This window comes from Rhododendron vialii, chromosome 11a (assembly GCF_030253575.1).
Source record: "Rhododendron vialii isolate Sample 1 chromosome 11a, ASM3025357v1".
Lineage (NCBI taxonomy): Eukaryota > Viridiplantae > Streptophyta > Magnoliopsida > Ericales > Ericaceae > Rhododendron > Rhododendron vialii.
Window position 1 is genome coordinate 5,710,722 of NC_080567.1, and position 23,088 is coordinate 5,733,809.

Below are 23,088 nucleotides of genomic sequence, written 5' to 3' on the forward strand. Positions count from 1 at the left end.
GTGACACCACTCCAAAGGAAAGTAAGGCACTAAAGCTCACATGGGCATAAGTCTCCACTAATCTAGCCATTGAAAGCACTCAAGTTACAACTCACAAGCAGTCAAGGTCCAAGAAACGTGCATGTGCAAAGATGCTAAGAGAGCGTGCCAAGATAAATTCCTATCGCCAAGCTAGCAAAAAGAACTACCATGCAACATAAGTATTCAAGTAATGCTCATAGCTTCTCAGCACAAGCAACCAATAAGTAAACATTGCAATCTCTAAGTCTCAAGTAGAAAGGATCCAACAAGTATTTTTTCTTTTAATTTTCAAAATTTTTTTTTTATTTTGATTGTAACTATAAATAAATAAATAAAAACAAAGTGATCCATCCCCCAACTTAAAATAGCACTATTCTCAGTGATGGCTCAATCATTAAAAAAATAAAATAAAAGACAAGCCGGAGAAAGAAATGAGAGATATCACCTCACGTAGGAGCAACAAAAAGCAAGGCAAAAGAAAAGGTGGGAGTCATCTCCCAACTTGTAGTGTAAACCTGCGCTTCGTTAGTCCCACAACACAAAATATAGAGAATAAAAGAAATTAAAACAAAAGACACAAAGCGAAGAAAAAGAGAAAAAATAAAAATAAAAATAAAAATAAAAATAAAAATGCTAACAAATACTCCCTAAAATACTCCACCAAGACAAAAACGTATACACTTTCTTCACGTGAAAGACACGGGTACTACTTTTCTCCCTTGTCAAAGACTGTGGTTCCCTATTCGTTGGAAGGACAATATGTGTAGGATTCAACGATATCTTGAGAAATGGTGTCATCATCTAATAGGCTGTCACTCCCTTTGGGGCTGCCAGATTCCTTACCCACCACTTGGTTTATGAAGCAATCTCCACCAAGTTGGACATTAAAATCAGATGGTTTAGACAGAATTCTCGCTCATAACTACACGCCGGCCGCCAGACCCAACCTCCTAGGTACTACATACATAGCTTTGACAAGGTGGCTATACCAGACCTTCAGAAGCCGTTCGAGCATGGCAAACACTGGAGGTCTCTCAAACTCCATAGATTTCAAGTCTCCTAGACTCATTGAAAGCACTCAAAGGTTAGGGTACACTGGATCCACCAAATTGATGGACTCAATTTCACCCTCTTCACTCAAACCGTCCACATATGGCTTCAATCGTTGGCCGTTAACCTTAGATACTTGGCCATCACGTGGATCTCAAATTTCAATCGCACCATGGGGGTATACACAAGTAATAACATAAGGTCCATCCCATCTAGAGTTCAACTTGCCCGGAAACAATTTCAAACGTGAATTGAAGAGCCACACCTTTTGATTAGGCTTAAAGGACTTCCTATGGATATGCTTATCATGGAATGCTTTAGTCCTAGCCTTATAGATTTTAGAGCTCTCATATGCATCATTACGAAGTTCTTCTAATTCATTGAGTTGGAGTTTACGATTCGAACCTGCAACAACCATATCAAAATTAAATTTCTTAATGGCCCACATGGCCCTATGTTCCAACTCTACAGGCAAGTGGCATGCTTTACCGTAAACCAACCGGTAAGGAGACATGCCAATGGGAGTTTTAAAAGCTGTACGGTAGGCCCATAAAGCATCATTAAGCCTAAGCGACCAATCTTTCCGATCGGGCCTAACCGTTTTCTCAAGAATTGATTTAACCTCCCTATTCGAGACCTCTACTTGGCCACTAGTTTGAGGATGATAAGGTGTTGCCACCTTGTGAGTGATAGAATATTTCTTTACTAGCGCCGCAAAGTATTTGTTTAGGAGGTGGGTTCCCTCATCACTTATAATCGCACGTGGGTAGCCAAAGCGACTAAAAATGTTACTTTGCAAGAATTCGACCACAACCTTGTGGTCATTAGTCCGCGTTGCTACCGCTTCCACCCACTTTGAGACATAATCGACTGCCACTAAAATATACTCATTCCCAAAAGAGGTTGGGAATGGTCCCATAAAATCAAATCCCCACACGTCAAAAATTTCTACCACAAGAATATCGGACAGAGGCATCATGTCTCGGTGGGATATGTTGCCAACCTTTCGGCAACGAAGGCATGTCTTGCAAAACTTCCTTAAAAAGTGTGGGCCAATAGAACCCACATTGCAAGACCTTCGCCGAGGTCCTCTTACCGCTAAAATGTCCCTCACACTCGAGAGTATGACAAAAAGTCAATATGCTCTGTTGCTCACTTTAGGGGACACATCGCTGAATCACTTGATCCGAACAATATTTGAACAACTCCGGATCCTCCCAAAAATAATTACCAACCTGCGCAAAGAATCAGTCCTTGTCTTGCTTGGACCAATGGGAAGGTATGGCGCCAGTGGCATGGTAATTTACAATGTTCGCATACCAAGGGGGTTGACTATGTGACACCGAAAAAAGTTGCTCATCCGGAAAAGAGTCTTTTAAGGGTGAAGGGTCACATGCGGAGTCAATCAAGATCCTCGAGAGATGGTCAGCTATGGAGTTTTCGGAACCTTTCTTGTCCCGGATTTCTAAGTTGAATTCTTGTAGCAACAAGACCCACCTAATCAACCTAGGTTTCGTGTCCTTCTTTGAAAGCAAGTATCGCAACGTGGCATGGTCAGAGTACACGATAATCTTCGACCTCAAGAGGTAGGACCGAAACTTATCTAACGCAAATACTACCGCGAGCATCTCCTTCTCCATAGTGGTATAGTTCAATTGAGCATCAGAGAGAGTCTTGCTCGCAGAGTAAATGGCGTGAGGCACCTTATCCACCCGTTGGCCAAGGACCGCGCCGACCGCATAGTCAGATGCATCACACATGATCTCAAAGGGAAGAGACCAAACAGGGGATTGCATGATTGGGGCAGAAGACAACGCAGTACGAAGCATCACGAAGGCATTCATGCATGCATCATCAAAGACAAAAGGAGCATCCTTGGCAAGGAGGTTGCACAAGGGCTTTGAAATTTTACTAAAGTCTCTAATGAAGCGGCGGTAAAACCCCGCATGCCCTAAAAATGAGCGGATTTGCTTGACGGTTGAAGGGGGAGGAAGCTTAGAGATAAGGTGTACTTTAGCTTTGTCGACTTCGATCCCCCTTTTAGACACGACATGACCTAGCACAATCCCCTCTTGAACCATAAAATGGCTCTTCTCCCAACTTAACACCAAATTGGTCTCCAAACAGCGCTTAAGCACCCTCTCAAGATTATGGAGACAACTCTCGAAAGACTTCCCAAAAACCGAGAAGTCGTCCATGAAGACCTCAAGAAAATTCTCCACCATATCGGAGAATATTGCCATCATGCACCTTTGAAAGGTTGCAGGTGCATTGCACAAACCAAAAGGCATCCGCCGATAGGCGAAGGTGCCAAACGGACAAGTGAATGTGGTTTTTTCTTGGTTTGCAGGGTCAACGGGCACTTGATTATAGCCTGAATAGCCATTAAGAAAACAATAGTAACTCTGGCCCGCCAACCGTTCTAGGATTTGATCCACAAATGGAAGTGGAAAGTGATCCTTCCTAGTCATGGAATTCAACTTCCGGTAATCAATGCACACTCGCCACCCCGTGGTCATGCGAGTGGGGACAGACTCACCCTTATCATTTTTCACCACGGTGATGCCTGACTTCTTAGGCACCACCTGCGTGGGACTCACCCATTTACTACCAGAGATGGGGTATATGATACCCGCGTCTAACAATTTCACCACCTCCTTCATTACCACCTCTTTCATGTTGGGATTTAATCTCCGTTGCATCTCTCGAGATGGTTTGGCATCTTCCTCACAATTTATACGATGCATGCAAACGGAGGGGTCTATCCCCTTGAGGTCCGCTACCGACCACCCTAAGGCACCCTTGTGCCTCCTAAGCACATCAAGAAGCTGACCCTCCTGCACGGTAGTAAGGTCAGACGCGATAATCGCAGGAAGAGTGTCTACAGGCCTTAAAAAGATATACTTGAGATTGGCCGGGAGTGGCCTTAGCTCAAGCTTTGGAGGGGCCTCTATAGAAGGGAGCGCAGGCTCACGTGATAAGGGTGGTAATGGTTCAAACTTGGCTCGCCATGTTGGAGGTGCATGATTGAGCACTGAGTTGACCTCTGCAATGGTTTGACCTAAGTCGTACTCCTCATGGCCACAATGAGCCAAGCACGCCTCTAAAGGGTCCTTCGTGAGAATGTAGGGAAGGGCTTCCTCCACAACATCATCTATGACATCGACTGTGAAGCAGTCTTCATCCGTGGAAGGGTACTTGGTGGAATTGTAAATATTAAGCCTAACATTCATGTTTCCAAAAGACACATCCATCACCCCGGTCTTGACATGGATATTAGCATTGGTTGTAGCCAAGAAAGGACAACCGAGTATGATGGTGGTGGATTGCATGGATGCTTGGCAAGGCTCTGTGTCCAGGATGATAAAATCTGTAGGGAAGAGAAATTGGTCAACTTTGACCAACACATCCTCAACAATGCCCCTCGGGATTCTAACGGATCGGTCTGCCAACTGTAAAGTCACTGACGTGGGTTTCAACTCCCCAAACCCAAACTGCTCATACACAGAGTATGGCATAAGATTAACACTGGCCCCAAGATCTAGAAGTGCCATTTCTATAGTGTGGTCACCTATGACACATGAAATTGTGGGGGTCCCTGGATCAGGCAACTTAGGGGCAATAAAGGTGTGGAAAACAGAAGAGACACCCTCAGCTAGAAGGACCTTTTTCGTAACATTGGTTCGAGTTCTACGCTTTTGAGTGCAAAGGTCCTTAAGAAATTTAGCGTATGAGGGGACTTGCCGAATGGCATCAAGAAGAGGAAGATTCATCTTAACTTGCTTGAAAGTCTCAATCATATCTTCCATCACAGCGGCTTTCTTAGTATAAGGAGACTGTGAATTAAGAGCCGCTGGAAAAGGGACATGTGGTACACCTGGTGGTACCACGGCAGAACTGGTGGAAGGAGAAGTAGGTGAAGTGGTATCAGTAACAAAAGGAGGCGCATCCTCCTCTTCAAGGATCTTGTCCTTTTCCTTAGGCATAGAAACACAAGATCGAGCATCTTGCTTTTTCGGAGTGTCATCTGTAGGCGGCCTAGTCTCTACAACTCGGCCCGATCGAAGGGCCACAACTGCTTTAGCTTGCTCTTGGTGATGGTTAGGAGTGTGCTGCTGGTCAACTTGGAATTGACCCCTAGGATTGGAAACTGGTTGGCTAGGTAGCTTACCCTCCTCTCTCTTGCTAAGCGCATTGGCCAGTTGGCCAATTTGGGATTCTAACCGCACTATGGATTGAGTATTGGAATTACATTGTTGGCTGGTACTCTCTAATCCCTGCAGTTTTTGGAGCACGGTTTGCATCCCTTGTAACATGGTCTTGTCAAAATTGGGAGACCGTTGAGGCTGGGGCGCCTGAGAATGAGGAGGTGCTTGTTGGAAGGGCTGTGGAGCCCTTTGGGAAGCCGCTTGATTAAAAGTGCTTGGGTAATTGGGCCTTGGTTGCGTGAAACCACTTTGGTTATGCGATCTCTGTTGCAAAGAAGAGGGACTGCCTTGATTTTGCGTCCTCCAAGAAAAGTTTGGGTGATCTTTCCAGCCAGCATTGTATGTGGGAGAAAATGGATCGTAGCCTGGCCTGGAGAACCCTTGTGCAACACTAACTTGCTCTTGCACAAACTCTGGATATTGGGAGGCAGAAGGACAATCAGTGATGCAATGCATGGGAGTAGCACAAATCCCACACGCCTCCTGAAGAGTGGGCGGATGATGTCCCACAGGGAGAGGATGTTGACCCGAAGTGATCAATTCTTTCAATGTTTGGGTCAAGGCAGCTACTTGATGTGTAAGGTCATTAGAGGGTTGAACCTCATAGACCCCTCTCTGCTTGGATGAACTAGATGTTGCCCCTCTCGAATGTCTAAGGGAAGATGCACGATGTTGAGAGTTTTCACTAAGGTTTTTGAATAACTTCCATGCATCGTTCACATTCTTATGCAGGAAGGTCCCACCACTAGAAGAATCTATCAGTTGGCGATGTGGTTCCGTCAAACCCTGGTAAAAAGATTGAACAAGCTGCCACTTGGGGATAGCATGGTGAGGACACATCCTAAGAAGGTCATTGAATCTCTCCCAAGATTCATGAAACTGTTCTCCATCGTGTTGGGTAAATTAGATGATCTCTTGTCTATGAAGGGTTGTCTTACCGATGGAGAAATATTTCTTTAGGAACTCTTCGCACATCTGAGTCCAAGAGGTGATGGAGTTTGCTGGTAAGGAGTTCAACCACTGTTTGGCCTTATCCTTCAACGAGAATGGGAAAAGGAGTAATTTCAATGCATCCTTATCAAAGTCACGAATGCAAATAATTTTGCTCGTTTCCATGAATTGGTTCAAGTGATCATAAGGATCCTCGTTTGGTTTCCCATAAAATGAGGGCAACATCTGTAAAGTGCCCGGCCTTATCTCGTATTGGTTGGCTCTTACCGTGGGCATAACTATGCACGAAGTGGACTCATACTCATTTGGAATAAAATACTCCACCAGTGGGGAGCCCTGTTCCCCACCGGTTGCTCCTGTATGGTCGCCCATTACATCAAAGTTTATATTACGAGCGATTAGGCGCTCACGTTTTGCTTTAACAGACTTCTTAAAAGATCGAAGGGTTTTCTCAAATTCAGGATCAGTATCAGACGCTGTCTCAGGTGATAACGACCGATATCGACGCATAAATATCCCAAAAACCCTAATTCCACTACCGTTTCAGCGATCCAACAATAAAGTAATCGAAAAGAGAACTCACAGTGGGTAAACGAAATCGCTTTGATCTGCCTGGCCACCAATAAATTCAACTTCGCAATCCTTGTGATGTTCAAAAACCTGGCAATGCTCAAACAGACTAACAGGAAAGAAAAAAAATTAAATAAAACAAAGAATTAAACTAAAAACAAATTGAAAATACGCAACCGTGTTTTAACTCCCCGGCAACGGCGCCAAAATTTGGTCTGTCATTTTCGCACCAAAAATATAATTTATAAAACAGGGAATTAACAATTATCCCGAAGAATAGCAGTTAGGTCCGAGATCGTCCACAGAGAGTAAAAAGCTGAGTTGCAGTAGTTTCAATTAATTTCTAATTTAATTCGGAAAGTAAAGAGAAATTGGATTTGTGATTGATTTGATTAAACTAAAACTAAACTAGTAAGCAATTAAAGGATTTTGAAACAAATGAGAGAAAGGACTAGGGTTTCCGATTCAGTCTCCCCTTGTAACGCATTTATTTCGAAACCTAGGGTTCACATTCAACATTCAACCAGATCACCGTAGGGTAGCAATTCCTATCGATAATCCCCAAAAATATAATCAAGATTTGTACTCCGTATAGGTTATCCCAACACGGCACGGATCGTCTCATTGGATTTAACCACGGCACGATCCGTCTCACGTCGTATAATCTATCTCAAAGCCTATCTCGAAACATTTAAAATCATTGCATGACTATGCTTGAAACCATGGATACAAACACATTCGAACATAAGAAAAAATATAAACTCTCATAAAAAGTTATGAATCGATCAAGTTATACAATCAAGTTGAATATAAAACCCTAGAAATCTAACTACGCTACTTGGAGAGACCTTCGCGTTACCCTAGCCAAATAGTTTAGACGCTCATGGAGTGAGAACAAATAATCGTGGAACAAATAAACTCCATTGAACAATAAACTAAAAGCTTTGCAGAGAATAAAAAGATTAAACCCTGAAGCTTGTTTTCTTCTTCCGTCGTGTTGCTACTGCTCTGGCCGAGGCGTGATCAATAGCCGCACAACTCAATTGCTTTCTGTATGCATGAGTAAAGCTCCTGATGGCAGCCCCGTTCTTACCGTTTCTCCGTGGGAGAAAAAGATCCTAGCACGGCAGCCTCCTCTCGGTTTATGCGTGGGAGAAAAAGATATCTCAAACCCTTTCTTTACTTCTTTATATAGTGCTCCACTGAAGTCATAATGAGCCGAGATTTGGCTTTCGTCCATTCATTCCAAAATTCTAATTAGTGGGCCCACTTGTCAATTCACCAATTTCTAACCAATCATGATTGGGTCACAATGGGTTTTGACCCAAATATGACCAGTCCACGCCATATAGTCATTGCCGCTTCGAGCTTTAATTAATTTGACGACCGGCTTTATTTTGACACGAAATAAAATTCAATTTTGCGCTTTAGCTCCAAATGTTATTCATCGGCGCAAAAAGTCCTGAAACATAATTAACAAGTATCAAACTCCAAGTAGCGCACTAAATGGACATAACAAACCTAAGTTAGAAGGCGTAAATAGACATATTTACGCACCTATCAGCTGGCCACTCTCCTCTATTCAAAATAGTAACAAATAAAAGGAAATGTGTTAGTACATATGCAAATCAAGTTCAATAAGTAGCCAATCAAGCAATTTAAGGTATTCTATAGTCAGGTTCATATTTCAAGGCATCTTATTAGTCGATCCAAATTTCAAGGGTTTCCTACAGTCGATTTCGATTATCCGACCCATATCGTCAGTTGTTGTATTCAAGGAATACTACCAGTTGAGGGCATTTCGTTGGAACATTCAATTGTATAAGGCATTCTACGGTAGATTCATAGTATCCAAGGCATTGTTAGTCGTATCAAGTTTTAAGGCATTTTATCAGTCGATTCAAGTTACTTCAAGCATCCTATGATCGAGTTCAAAAGTCGAAGCATTTTACAGTCGATTCAAGCTATTCTAAGTCGAGTTATCAAAGGCATTCTACAGTCGAATTCAATTATTCAAAGTCAATTCAAGTTCTAAATTCAAGATACAATAAGTTGAATGGAAATTAAAGCAAGAATTGAAAGCTATACCTGCTCCCAAGTCAATGCCAAGTGCCTCGTGGGGTCCCTCAAGACTAGCTCGGGGTCGTAGTCCTCCTGTCGAGGCACATAACTATCAACCCCCGATGGAATGAAAACATGCGGCTCTGGCTGCGTGTATGTCTCTACAGTGAAGTCAGCGTGAATTGCCTACAACCTAGTCCTCACCAGCTCCACTGCAGACTCATGTGACCATGCCGCCTCCTCTTGAGCTCTCTCGGCCGCTTCGGCCTCTCTCATGAAGGCCTGCTCCTCAGCCCTAGCCTTATCGGCCTCAGCTCTCAGTCTCTCCTCCTCCTGAGCCAAACCAATCTGCCTCTGCCTTTCCTCTCGAGCAGCCATGACAGCCGCTACCACTGCAGGGTTTTCCTCCAACAACCGGGCAAGCACAGCTTGGTCCACGTACTCCGCAAAGTCACCCCGTGTAATGGGTCTATACCCCGAAGACTCCGTGGGCGGCCTAAACTCAGTCGGCCCCTTCGGCACATCTTTAGTAGGCTCCTCCGCAGTCACCACTCCTTTTCCCCTCGCCTGATCCCTCAGCGGAGACCCCGGCCGGACATCACCGACGCCACTGCCGCTACTGCTGGCCCCTCCAAAACCCACTCCGGTAACCACAAGGCCTTCCACGACACCAGGTGAGTCCGAGCGACGAACCCATGGGCTCTTAGCCTCAGAGTCCTCCGGCGTACGCCCCTCCATCACCGGCATACACTGATCTCCACTGACACCAACCGCTTGTGCATGGCTTCCATTGCCACCGTCGATGTTCGAAACCCTTGCATCACTAGCCGTTATGGCTTCGCCCACCATCTGATTGTCGATTTGAGGCCCCGAGGCCTCGGCCTCGCCCCGAGGCTGTTCCCTGCCATCGCCTCCACTGCTTCCTACCTCTGCCATTACCGAGTATGCAAGGGTATTGCTGCTTTGGGCAAGAAATCAGAGAAGAAGAAGAGAAGAAGTTGAGATTGAGGGAGAGAAAGAGTCGCGGGAGAGTTTGAGAGAGTTTGAAACTGTCGAATGATAGTTTCTCGGTCATTCCAGGATTAGGAAGGAGAAGAAAAGGAGTTGGGCCAGATCTGGGCCGAATTTGACCTCAGGCCTGTTGCTCGTAGCTGCGTACACCAGTACGTTACTAGCGTACACCGATTGTTCTTGGGCCTGAGGCCCAATCAATGTTCTGCACCTAAATCTCCCCAACAGCAGTCCATATTGTTTTTCACTCCATGCTCTTATCAAAGAGTAGTCATATCCCGTCCCTCAAGTCAATTCAATCAACGACAGTCTGCCCGTCCCTCAAGTCAATTCAAATCAACGACGGTCCGCCCGTCCAAATTATCTCCAGCAACAGAATGCCGGACTTTGTCAATCCATCAAATCAGGTTTCTTAAAGTTTACGTATCTACTTTACTAAGTGTGCTCTGTTCTAGATAGCCTTGAGGGGTGTCTAGAAACATTTGACTTGTACCAAGATAATGGTGCTTCAAGTGTTGTCAAAGGGGGACTACTATAGACACCATATTTTGGGCTTCCCAGATTAGTTTACTTACGGCATTTGATTCCCCAATGATGAGTAAAGATCAAGAACACCCCGAGAATGTTAGTGTGTTTGAGCTTTGAGCAGATAAATTCCTTCCGAACCCCTTTCAAAAATAGACAAAAAGCCCTAGCAAAACCCTACCTGTATATGCTCGTATCACACTAGCGTACGTTGGTCAAAATGCCACGTGTCAGTCATTGGGCTTGGACTCGCGTATGCAGGTCCACCACCTGCGTACACCGGTCAAACCTAGTCCCATCACCTTTATTCAGCCACGTTCACAAGACTTTTAGGGCACCCTAGGACTCTGAATATCCATCTGAAAGTTGATCTCAGGGTAGGGGATGTTCCTTACCCCCTCTCACAAGCTACTCATCACCTTGTCACATACATTTAATGCAAAAGAGGCTTGCACTCCAACCCAACCAGCCTTCAACCAGCTGGTTACACCCCCCATATCTCCTATAAATACCCCCATCTCTTCACCCATGTAAAGGGGTTCCACATTCCAAGTTACTAAGTGCTAAGTCCCTAGTTACAAGTTTACAACTCTCCAAGTCTTTTGTTCATTATTTTCCTTGCTAAGGGAAGATATAAACAAACAACACTACACTCATCCTTCCATATACATACTCCATTCCTTCTCCAAGTTACTACTCAAGTTCAAACATCCTTCCAAACTCAAAAATCAAAGGTATATCACCTTTGACAACTCTCTATTCTGATCCTGAGGGGAGCTGGCAGGGTCAAGGCTGGTAATCAATACCAGTCTTGGCCCTAAAGCTGGCAAAGTTTCAAAGTTGCTCATGGCTAGAACTGGCGCACGCCAGTCATATATTCGCATACGCTGGTCATGGCTATATTTGCAGTACTGGCGTGGGGATTAGTGTCTACCTGTTTTATCTCTTTCTTTTCATTTCCATCACTTTTGAGCATGTTAAAACCAGTTTACTGCTTTTCATAGTTAAATTTACTAGTTTACTTTTCAATATTTATATCTGCTGCTTTGAAATGCCTCTGGGGTCTTTTTGAACATGTCTCAGAACCTAGAAAGTGCAAAGCCAAGCATTGGACAAAAGGTTACAACTGGCATATGGTAGTCTTTTATTCGCGTGCGCCAGTTCACCCCAGTCTATCTTATTCCCCACACTGTTTGTGTGGTGCTTTATTCCTTTTGTCGCTTCTGAGCCCATTTAACCTGCTTAGAAATGTACATACCTGTATATAGAACTGCTTGGTTTGCCCTGGGAGTACACTGGTCATTTCCAGAGCCTAAAGGGTTGAAAATAAAAACTGAGGGCTTAGGCTTACTGGCGCATTCTGGATCGATAGTTACACAGGTGCAATTAGCATGCAGTGACTTGGTCAGTGCATGCTGGTTTCTTCCTACGCACGTCACTCCGGGTCAGTGTATTCCAATCTGTTTAAAACTCCCACATGAGTCTATTTTCAATCTATACTAATTGTTTCAATAAGCAAGCATGTCATTTTATCACATCTTGCCAATATGTTACAGTTTTAAACCCTTTTAACTGCTCCCCTGCCCTAATTGACTAAAAAATCAATTAAAAAGAGAGAATCAAACGTTTTTGCAAAATGCCCGAGTAGAGACCGATCTCCAGATTGGGCTAGAGAGATGCCTTAAAACCCTTCCCGTCTCGTAACCTGACTCTCGAACCTCAGATATAAAGGTGACGACGGACCAGTCTACGCCTTTTCAAAATCAAAAACGTAGCAAGCGTTTCAAGTTCGGTTCCTTGGGTGGTTTACTGCAAAACCCGAGTGGCGACTCTGAATCGAAGCGTTTCGCCGCGCTTTCCAAAAAAAGGGGCACACCCGATTTTTAAAACAAGATTTTTATGGGCGTGTGCCCACAGAGGGAAAACAAAGAGGTAGATCATTTGGAGAGGTGTCGTTTTGTCATTGGAAGGGATACCACATCAGCCGATATCCCCATTGTATAAAATACCTTCTATGATATGATGAAACAAGCATATGCTTCAACCTGACTTAAAATTTGATAACAATGCTAAATGTTTCGCCAACTTCTTCTTACATGAATAGGAGTAAAGGAAGATGAAAGTAAGCTTGTCTCTTGTATAGTAGTAAAGAGATGCAAAATCGGATGAAGCAAATCATAAAATCGAGTCTATCGGCAGTAGATAAAATTCAACAGAAGAGAAGATTTGACAAGGAGTCTGAGAGGTTAGATTAAATAAACAGTCTAGATATTATAAAAAAAATGATTAACATTGTTACAAGTAGTCAGATAGAGATTCATGCATACTTGCAGAAAATATCAGATTGAAGAGAAAAGGCAGCTTTTGATGGTGAATTAGAGCGGCAAGTGCAATAACATGATTAGTCAAACAAAGTGGTCCAAGGTTAAAAAATCAACATCGGGGTGTTTAGAAGCCTATTTTTTGACTTTTCATTTTCAATTTTTTGGCTTTTTGAATTATGGTCAAAATGTATTTTGAATCTGAATTTAGATGAGTAATATTTGGGAGATATATGATGAAAATAAATTATGAGTTGATTTTTTACCATGCTGCCCTTGATTATTTATTATGCTGTATAATTTGTATGAGTATTGTTTCAATCAATTTTTGAGATTTATATTGTGAAATAATTTCTCCTTCGTTAATTGAAAGCCTCGAACTATTTTTTACTTGATTTTTTGGTAATTGAAAACCTCCAACAATGTTTTTATTTTTTACTAAAAAACGACGACGTTAATTTTTGTCTGCCAAACCCACATCTTGTTTTATTTTTCTTTTGCTAACCCACCAAAATATTCACTGTAAGTTGCGCAAATCGACACTTCAATCCCTTCTTTCATTTTTGTTTTGTTTTCGTTTTCGTTTTTTTATGTAGACATCTTTTCCACTGTTTGGTACTTGGGTGGGGACAATTTTTTTTGGGGGAATTGCTGTTCAGTGGGGGTTGGGGCAATTTATTCCCAATTCATGAGACACTTTTTTGGAATTGTCCAGGGGAATGAAAAGAATAAGTCCCAATACATGGTGTTGCTTACAAAAATACCCCTCTCTATTATAACATACACTCAGGGAGCAATGTACACACATTCAAGGAGCAATATTATATGATTGAAAGAGCAATATAATTTAATTGAAGGTGCAATATTATGTGATTAACAAAGCTGTGAACTTCCACCGATACCTTATACAGGACGCCGTTTTGGATTTTTTTTTTTGGTGTTGAAACATTTGGTTTTATCCTTCTCTTAGGACTATTCAACGAGAGCACTAGAGCTAAAAATTAATTATAATCCTTTAGAATAAAATGTCAAAAAAATAAGATCTTTGCACCGGTTCAAACGGATTGAAAATCAGAACACTTAATTTTTTCATTTAGTTTTATAGTTCTCTTAAGGCTTTTCAACAAGAGTCCCAGAGTTAAAAATTAATTATAATCATTTAAGATAAAAAAATAAGAAAAATAAGATCTTTGCATCGGTTCAAAATGATTGAAAAATTGGAACACATAATTTTTTTCATTTGGTTTTATGGTTCTCTTAGGGCTCTTCAATGAGAGCCCTAGTGCTAAAAATTAATTATGATTCTTTAAGATAAAATGATATGAAAAATAAGATCTTTGCACCGGTTCAAAATGATTGGAAAATTGGAAAACTTAATTTTTTTCATTTGGTTTTATGGTTCTTTTAGGACTCTTCAACGAGAGCCTAGAGTTAAAAATTAATATAATCCTTTAAGATAAAATGATTAGAAAAATAAATCCAATTTTTTCTTAAATGATCGTAATTAATTTTATCTCTAGGGCTCTCGTTGAAAAGCCCTAAGAGAACCATAAAACCAAATAAAAAAATTAAGTGTTCCAATTTTCAATCCGTTTAAACATGTGCAAAGATCTTATTTTTCTAATCATTTTATCAAAAATGATCATAATTAATTTATAAGTTTAGGGCTATTGTTGAAGAGCCCTAAGAGAAGGACAAAACTAAATGTTTCAACAAAAAAAAATCCAAACCCAGATTCAATTTAGGGCCATAAAAGGGGCAATTTAGATTCATAGAAAAGGCAAACTTAGGTCTAAACTCAGATTCAACTACAAATCGACTGATGATCTCATACAAGGTGCAACTTAGGTCCATAGAAGGGGCAACGTAGATCCAAACTCAGATTCAACTATAAATCGACTCATGATCTCATGTAAGGTGCAACTTAAGTCCATAAAAAGGGCAACATAGGTTTATAGAAAGGGCAACTTAGGTTCATAGAAAAGGCAACTTAGGTCCAAACCCAGAATCAACAATAAATTGACTCCATATATGAGGAATTTCTTTTTCTCCATTTCATGTATGGGAAATTTCATTTTTTCCGTTTCATGTATGGGCAATTCTACAAAAACTTGAGGGCATAATAGTCATTTTAGGTGGCACTTTCCATGTTTTGGCAATTTCTTTTTTGCTTTTCATATCTAAGATGAATTTAGGAAAAAGTGGTCCATGAGTTGGGCATTATTTGCCCCTCTTACCACTGTCCTGTAATTCCCCCATTTTTTTTTCCTATGCAACAGAAATGATAAAACTGCAAACAAATGTCAGATGAAGGTTGGGCCATCTACGGTGCATTGCTAGTACAATGTTAAAAATGTTGTAATTTTTTTGAAAAAGGCAGTGGTAGTTATGTCTTCTTTCCTTGCACCCAAGTTTAATTGAAAAATGAGAAGTTGAACAACTCCTCTTACCCTCTTTTTGCATTTCAACCTCTAAATACAGAAGGGAGTGTTTAAGAACCTACTTTTTGACTTTTTATTTTCAACTTTTTGATTTTTTGGCTTTTAAATTATGATCAAAATCTATTTTGAATTTAATAGAGTGTTTGAATGATATGTACAAAATACATTTTGTAACACAATTAGTGTTTCAAAAATGTGCAGTATGTATTTTGTAGGTCTTTTTGTTAACCAAAATGAAAAAAATTGAAAAATGAAAGTCAAAAAGCTCCTCCTACCCTCTTTCTCACTTCTCTTCTCTAAGCCACAATTTGGAGAAATCATTTTGGAAAATGTGTTTTGATTGGCTCTTGCCAAACACTCAAAATTTGAAAATGCAATAATTAGGGTGCCAAACACCGATTAATTGTAGATCAACTTTTTGAATAAGCAAAAGAAAATTTGTGAGTGGGTTTTTTCTGGAGAGACCGAGATCAATAATGCGCACTGCTTGACAAGGCAACAACTGAATTAGTCAGTATGACAAACTAGATGGATGCATCATTTCAGCACAAAAAGGAGACTAATGGAGAATCACTTTGTTTTTGGGGAAAAAGTTTGTAAACTTTGCAAATTTTGGCAACAGTTTCCATACCTCAAAACCCTGTTTTTCGCAAAACTGGACAATGAGATGACTAAGTCACAATTCTTAAAAAGTCAAAGAGCACATACAAGTTGTGCGGTTAAACAGTTGCAACATTCCGTGCTCTGATGGTTAGAGAACAAATAAATACTCCTAATGACCCCCAACCCCTTAACTTCGTGGTTTCATTTTTTCTTTCAAGGGACGCCTAATGATGTATATTCTCTATATTCTATAGTTCAAAAATGCCCAAAATAATGGCTGTTCTCAATTTTGGCCAACAGACAATGTTAGTCAGGTCTTACATGCTCAAACCAAACTAAAAACTCAAGTATGTTCTTTCTTGTGAAGAAAATACTACTATTTGATCAACCAACTAATCACCCCATCCCGACCTTTTACGGTTCGGCCCAACACAGTCTGTATCCACGAACCTTCAAACAAAACCACCAATTCTTCTCTCAAGAGCTGAAAGCGTGCTAAAAGACCCCCTAGGGTCGGATATATCACAAGAAACAAGAAGTTGATTAGCAATGTTATGAATTGACAAAAGTATGAAAGAGAAACTTAACAATCAATTAGCAATTTCACACCTAGAAAAGCAAGATAAAGGGTAAAACAGTGAAAATAGTCCTTCATAACCACCTACATAATATACCCACATATTTAAATAACAAATTGCTCCCAACAAATGAAACATCCTAACTGTGAATTTTCCCACCCCACCCCCTACCTTGGATTGCCTCTTACAATATTTAAAATTAAGAAGATATGCAGCACTTCGAACATATCTAGGCTCCATTTCTTAGCTTTTTATGGCTTTAGCCTATAACAGTTATTTTTTATAGGAGGGTTGCCCTCTTGGTCTATCCCACGCTCCCGGCATTTGAAATACAGCAGTGCACGGCCCATGAATTGGCACAATGACATTTTAGACCAAATCCTGGGGAGAAACGCCCCTAACTGCATTGCTTCAGCTATCTCTCTTGAGCTTTCTAAGGTTTCCAATGAGGAACAATTATGTCTAGTTAGGCAGACAATATTTTCTTATTTTCCCCCTTTAAACTGTTATTTTCTTCAGGAACATTGTACAAGAAAGTAACTGATATCTATAACATGACCCCTGCACATAGATAATAACCATGTCTAACCCCAAGAGACGTACCTGTGCCTGCACAAATATTGCATGAGTTTGGACACCAATGATTGTAGTGTCCTCTCTTGTCTGCTTATGAAATGTATCTGAAAACACGTGATGACACCTCTGCAACAAGATTTAAGATTCAGTTCCACACCTCGAAACACAAGTCCATGATCCCAATCATAGATCATCTACCGCCATTTAATTCAAAAAGTTCGTTTTCCAAGAGTAATCTAGTTTATGTAGAAACACAATTCTGAGATGAGAGTATGATGAGTGTAGGTGAATAACAATGTTGAAAGATGAAAATACAATTTTGAGATGAGACTTTGTAAGGTAGCATTAGAGACGAAAACTTCCGCGGAATAGTAGGGTTAGCACCGATAGAAGACAAGATCAGAGAACATAGGTAAAGGTGATTAAAGGTGATTTGACATGTTTATCGTAGATCAACTAAAGTGGTAGTTAGGAAGAGTGATATGGTTATGGTTGAGGGTACGTGGGTAACACTAAGGGTAGGAGCAGACAAAAACTGACTTAAAAGGTGGTAGTTTGAATTGATCTAGGTTTTTAAATGTCACCGAACACTATGCCAATAGAGCTTAATGGAGAAAACGGATACATGTAGCTGACCCCAACCAAGAGAAAGTTTTGGCTCAGAGTGGCTGCAAGAAACCAAGCCTCATACAACCCAACCTAAAATATCGCTCATTTCACGCATATATTAATACCGTACAAGAGCAAGTAGATGTTCTTTTGAAAAGATTCGATAAATGGCAATCGAAGACTTAAAGTAAACACATTTAACTGGCATGAAGATTAAAGCAGATACAAAGCTAATATTACATATATGACAGGTACACAATATAGAAGTTTCTCAAAGATAAAACTTTCATCACACGCATCACCAAAAGTACCAATGAGCCTAGAGCTGGATTTCTCAAACAAAATATGCTTGTCCCGAAATTAAATGAGAAGTTCAGCACCTAAGCACATATAAGAAGTCGAGCATAGATTCAAACCAACTACTTTCTTGTTAGTTATGCATATCAAGTTGTATTTCATAAAAATCTAGAACAGGTAACCATGTACATCATAAAACGACAAGAACTAAGAACATAAAATACAATTGATGACGTAATTTGGAAAGAAGAATGAGTTATTTGAACAATTACCTTTTTTTCCTTTTTCATAACCAAAAAGGGTGGGAGGGGGTGACCAGCGTAGCAACCCCCCTTGGGCGTGACCATAGGGGCTCCCTACCCGCCAGTGGAATGTCCAGTTTGAGCCATAGCTACTGTTCGTGAGGACAAACTGTCACCATGGCACCACCTAGGTACAAGATGGCTTAGACTCCACCCCCATCATCAGTGAGACTCAAACCTGAGTCTCCACTAGGGGGTGTGGTGAGCTGAGCCATCCAAGCTACCATCTTCGGTGGTAAAAAGTCCATTACTGACCGAAAAAGTAGGGGGATCCTAAAATTAGGGGGCAAAAAACAAAAGCAGTATATGTCAAGGAAGATAAGGTCATGACATCAACATTGAATATTGTAGAAGAATTATAGAACACCTAGCTCAAGATCCGATATGGCACGCAAAGGAATAGCAGACACAAATGAGATTCCTCAAGCTAGAATGAGAAAACCCCATAATTAGAAATTAGCTTTGTTGCAAAAATAAACATACTCGAGCAACGAGAAATGGTAGAGGATTCAGTTTGTCCAACAGAGCAAACTCAAAGAAAACCAAATTTCACAATGGAGCCAGCGGTCACCAGTGATGTGTTCAAGAACCTGCTCGCACAAACTGAGACACGCCGGTTTAACAGCAGGAATAAAACAGAGCCGAGGTATCGGAAAAATAAAATACCAATAGATAATGACTCGCTCATGCCGATGATAATCGATCAACATGTGAGTACGATGACCAGAGCATAAATCAAACAGGATTCAGAAGCACAAACCTGATCATATCTTGGAGGGCTCATGAAGCAAAAAGGCAATTATTGAGAGAAGAAATTTAAGTAAAGTCAAAGAAGATGAGGACATAAAAATACTGTCCAATGAACAATTACAACACAAAACCGACAGCAACCGTCTAGTCATGAAAGCTCAAACAAAACGAGTGTATGTAAATTATTAGCATCCATGTTGGACAAGTGATGAAGTTTGTATGCCCTGCAGAAAGGAGTAGCATCGTTTAAATTTTAGAGTGTCCTCGCATAGCTTCTTCACTGCAGTAATAGGTGACAATCTGAATTTGCTAGTCTCTGCAACTATGACAACAGCACAGCAAGATAAAAGATGTGAGTCCCAAACTTCCAACAGTTGAAGTCATAGCAACAACAAAGAAAACAGGCTGAGAAGAGCTCCAAGAAAACTTTCTGCCTGCCAAAGAATATTTCCCACGGTTACCATATCAGATAAAGCAGAAACACTTTACTTAGAGCTTGGATCAAAAGGTCCAACCGCTTTTCCAGGTCTCCATGCATTGAAATTATAATAACCACATCCAGAATCGACTGCTAAAATAATTGTAAGAGAATCAAACCAAATAACTTTAGCAGTAATAGATTCACAAGAATCTTGTATGCACAGACTATATGCATTTTAAAGAGCAGTGCCTACCCCCAAAAAGCATGGGAGTGGGGTGGGGGAACAATAGTGAGACAATACTGGAACTGATGGATTGCCCTTCTCTGACCCTTTCTGCCCAACCTGAGGTAGATATACCAGTTAGTGTTGCAAAGCTTGAACTAAGAATCCTTTTTTCTCTAGCCGTACAAGGAAGAAAATTAATTTTCCATTTCCTTTCACCGATTTCCAATCTTAGCAGGAAAAGGGAAGCAGGGAGCAGGGGCACCCCTTCTGCAGAAGTTACGGAAAAATTGGAAAATAACAGTAAAAATAGGAAGACCTAAAGAGTAAGATTTCAATGAAGGTCGCCAATGTCAACTGCAGTCTAAAAAAGAATGTCCACAGTTAAAAAGGAGTGAACCCATAGTTTGGGGCCAATGAACTACAAATACAGCAACAGAACCTTAAATTAATACACTTGATCAACATAATACATTTAGTGCAGGTTAATCTGTCCCAACTCTAAACTTTAGCGGACACTGGAAGTCTGCGTAAAATGCTTGGATGACCAAATAAACTAAATATACCGTACATAGTTTCATAAATGTCCTTAGATAGAATGGAAAAAGGCATCGACTGGGAGCAGTTAATGATTTGAATTACGAAAAATTGATCCTTGCCAGATTGGAAGAACAACTAGAAATTAGAATTGATTGGGAGCAGTTAATGATTTCCATTACAAAAAATTGATCCTTGCCAGATTGAAAGAACAACTGGAAATTAAATAAATTTTGACACAAGCAAAGAACAAAGAATGTTGAGAACTTACCTTTTAGGGAAAAAAAAACATTATTGCCCCTGGAACTGTGTTATTTCATCTCAGCAATGAACTTCTCATACTCAGGATCCGCACCATGACTTGCTGGCTGATTTTTCTCTGCAGGTGAAACTGATGGTGGAGCAGGTGGGTTAGAAGCCCATGGCCCACTTGCAAAGTTCTGTTGTTCTGCTGTTGAATGAGACGCAGGTGGAGGAGGAGGAGCTGCAGCATAGTAAGAAGGATAACCCAAGGAAAATGGATGATACCAAGCTTGATAGTTTGGTAGCATCCCAGTCATTGCATTTCCATAAACATTATTAGGTCCAGATTTTGCAGAATCTGCTGACCCATTATTCTGTGATTGCACCCCAGGGGGGTAGCTTGTGGGTTCGCTTGAAAGCATACTTTGAGATGGAGCACCAGAAACTGCAGGTTGAGGCGGTGGGGGATACGGCACCCCATAAGGAGGCATAGGTGGACCTTGAACAGGTGCGTAATTGTTCTGCCCACCAAAGGGATGGGTATAAGGAGCACAAGGAGGGGGAGCATGTGGTCCCCAAGGAACAGGGGCACCTACGTAGCCTCCTGATGGCATACCCGCAAGGGGCCCACCTGATGTATTCTGCTGGGAGGGGTATCCACCAACGGACTGATTGGGAGGGGGGTAAGAGGACATTGGTGGAGCAGGAGGCCCAGGGGGCACAACAGGTTGGGGTGGCTTACCAGCAACCCTAACTGCTATTACTCTTCCCTCTAGACGATAACCATTCATGCTAGTAATGGCTTGATTGGCTTGAGCAACATCTGAATACTTCACAAATCCATAACCTTTACTCAAACCAGTATTCCGATCCTTAATAACCTTGGCCATTACTATGTCCCCGAAAGGCGAAAACAATCTAATGAGAGCATCATCATCAAGCGTAGATGGCAAGTATCCAATGTACAAATTTGCATCATCAATTTCTTTATCTGTTGTATTTACAATGCAACCCAATCCCGGACGTGATGTATTCCCAGTGCCTCCACCAATGGTGCTTGCCCAAGGGGGATTGGTTACTGATCCATTGGAACCCATAATAGACAATGTTGGGTTTTGCTTGGTAAGAGCTTCCGGGCCTGTCCCACCTAATTCTGCCAAGAAGCTCTGGTACTCATCGTCCATTTTCTTCCCCACAGTTCCACCCTTCATAGGACAATCAATAGTTGGATGACCACCATCACCGCAAATCTTGCACAAAACGTCACTCTTAAAAGTAGACATACGGGAGGGGCAGGCAAACTGCCGATGACCAGCCTCACCGCATAACCTACAAAACTCGTCATCTCTTATTGTCCCATTCAAAGCAGCAAGTTCCCTAAGCTGCTGCCTCTTATGCTCGTTCAACCCTTCGTCCACTGGGTGCAGAAGCTTCTCTACCATACCCGCCGCAGCATCAAGCGCCTCCTGCGTGTCAGCCTCAACCAAAACATGCAAGTCCTCATTCTCCGCCGGATCAAACTTCAAGTCCCGCTTTTGCCCAATCCTACCTTCCTTGATCGACCCTTTACCCCGAATCACGATTTTCGCTCCAGTCTCCTTCTCCATCCTCTTCTGCGTATTCCCTCTCGGCCCAATTATAAGTCCAATAAAATTATACCCTGGGTACTCTTTCATGGGTATATAAAGCTTCTTATTCAGCTTGGGTGGCCTATAATCCGCAGGAGGCTTGAAAGTAGGGTTTCGTTTTATAATCTGTGAAATTATCTCTTGTCTCTCCCTGTTAAGCCTTTCGCGGGCACGAAACTCTCTAGTGTTTATCCGAATCCCGAAATTATCGTAAATAGGTTCGGGAGAAGGCGACCTACCGCCTTCTGGCCGGTCATCTAGTTGGACACCAGACTGCAAAATTCGACTAATTTCTTGTAACCTAGCATTAAGGGGTTGAATTTCAGGGTCCATATCCATACCTCCGGCGAAATCCTTCATGAAATCCGGCAACTGGAACGCCACCGCCGGCTTCTGCTCGTCTTCCGCCCACCTCGACTTCCTCTTTTTCTCGCCGCCGCTGTCGGACGGAGGGTCCCAGCGGCTCCGCCGCCGCCTCCGGCCTGTCGAGTCGTCCCCGTTTAAATTAGAATTTGAGAGATTGGGTGAGGCTTCTAGGGTTTGGGATTGGGGAGGGGTGTGATTTGGTGGATATATGGTTTCAGGTGGAGGTTGAGGAGGGGTTGGATCGGACGGCGGTGATTGATCGAGTGGAAGAGGAGGAGGAGAGGGAGCTAGGGTTTGTGAGTAGAGAGGTTGTGGAGATTCATAAGGCGAGGTTGAGGAGGGAAGAGGAGGGTTTGGTGCCAAAGAATCCATTGGTTAACTTCGCAAGCACGTACTGCAGCTGTATGAGAGAGGGATTTGACTTTTATTACACACAGTTCACCCTCTCTCGATGGCGAGAAGAAAAGAAAGAGAGCCTTTCTCGTCAATTTTGGTGAGATTTTTTTTGGTTTGTATTTTGTCAATCGATTTTTGGTGGAGATTTCAACTTAAATTTAACTTATTTTTTCTTCCCTTTGAAACTTAAATAAAAATAAGCTAAGTTTATCTATTATTCTAAACGTAAACTTAATTGTCTAACACATATTAAAAAAAATACAAGTTAAGTTTACAATACAAGTTTAAAAATGAAAAATAAGTTAAGTTAGAAAATGAGTTGAATTCGACCAGACTATGGCAGGTGTCTACAACATGCATTGTTGTGTAGACCGTTGAATGTCTGGCGAAGAAATCAAAG

General features: G+C 41.6%; 1 protein-coding gene across 5 annotated transcripts; it reads right to left on the reverse strand.

Annotated features, from left to right (window-relative positions):
• Positions 1-18,907: 18,907 nt before the first annotated feature.
• LOC131308218 (splicing factor-like protein 1) lies at positions 18,908-22,792 on the reverse strand. 5 transcript variants are annotated; one of them, XR_009194383.1, is made up of 3 exons: positions 20,327-22,792; positions 19,549-19,638; positions 18,908-19,308 (listed from the first exon to the last, which is right to left on the reverse strand). XR_009194383.1 is itself a non-coding variant. In XM_058335069.1 (2 exons), exon 1 carries the CDS (start codon positions 22,662-22,664, stop codon positions 20,367-20,369), a length of 2,298 nt encoding a protein of 765 aa, XP_058191052.1. In that variant the 5' UTR covers positions 22,665-22,792; the 3' UTR covers positions 18,908-19,308; positions 20,327-20,366. The 5 variants fall into 5 exon arrangements, 3 of the variants coding, with proteins under 3 accessions (XP_058191052.1, XP_058191053.1, XP_058191054.1); XR_009194382.1 differs by having other exon boundaries at positions 19,549-22,792; XM_058335069.1 differs by lacking the exon at positions 19,549-19,638.
• Between the last annotated feature and the right edge of the window lie 296 nt (positions 22,793-23,088).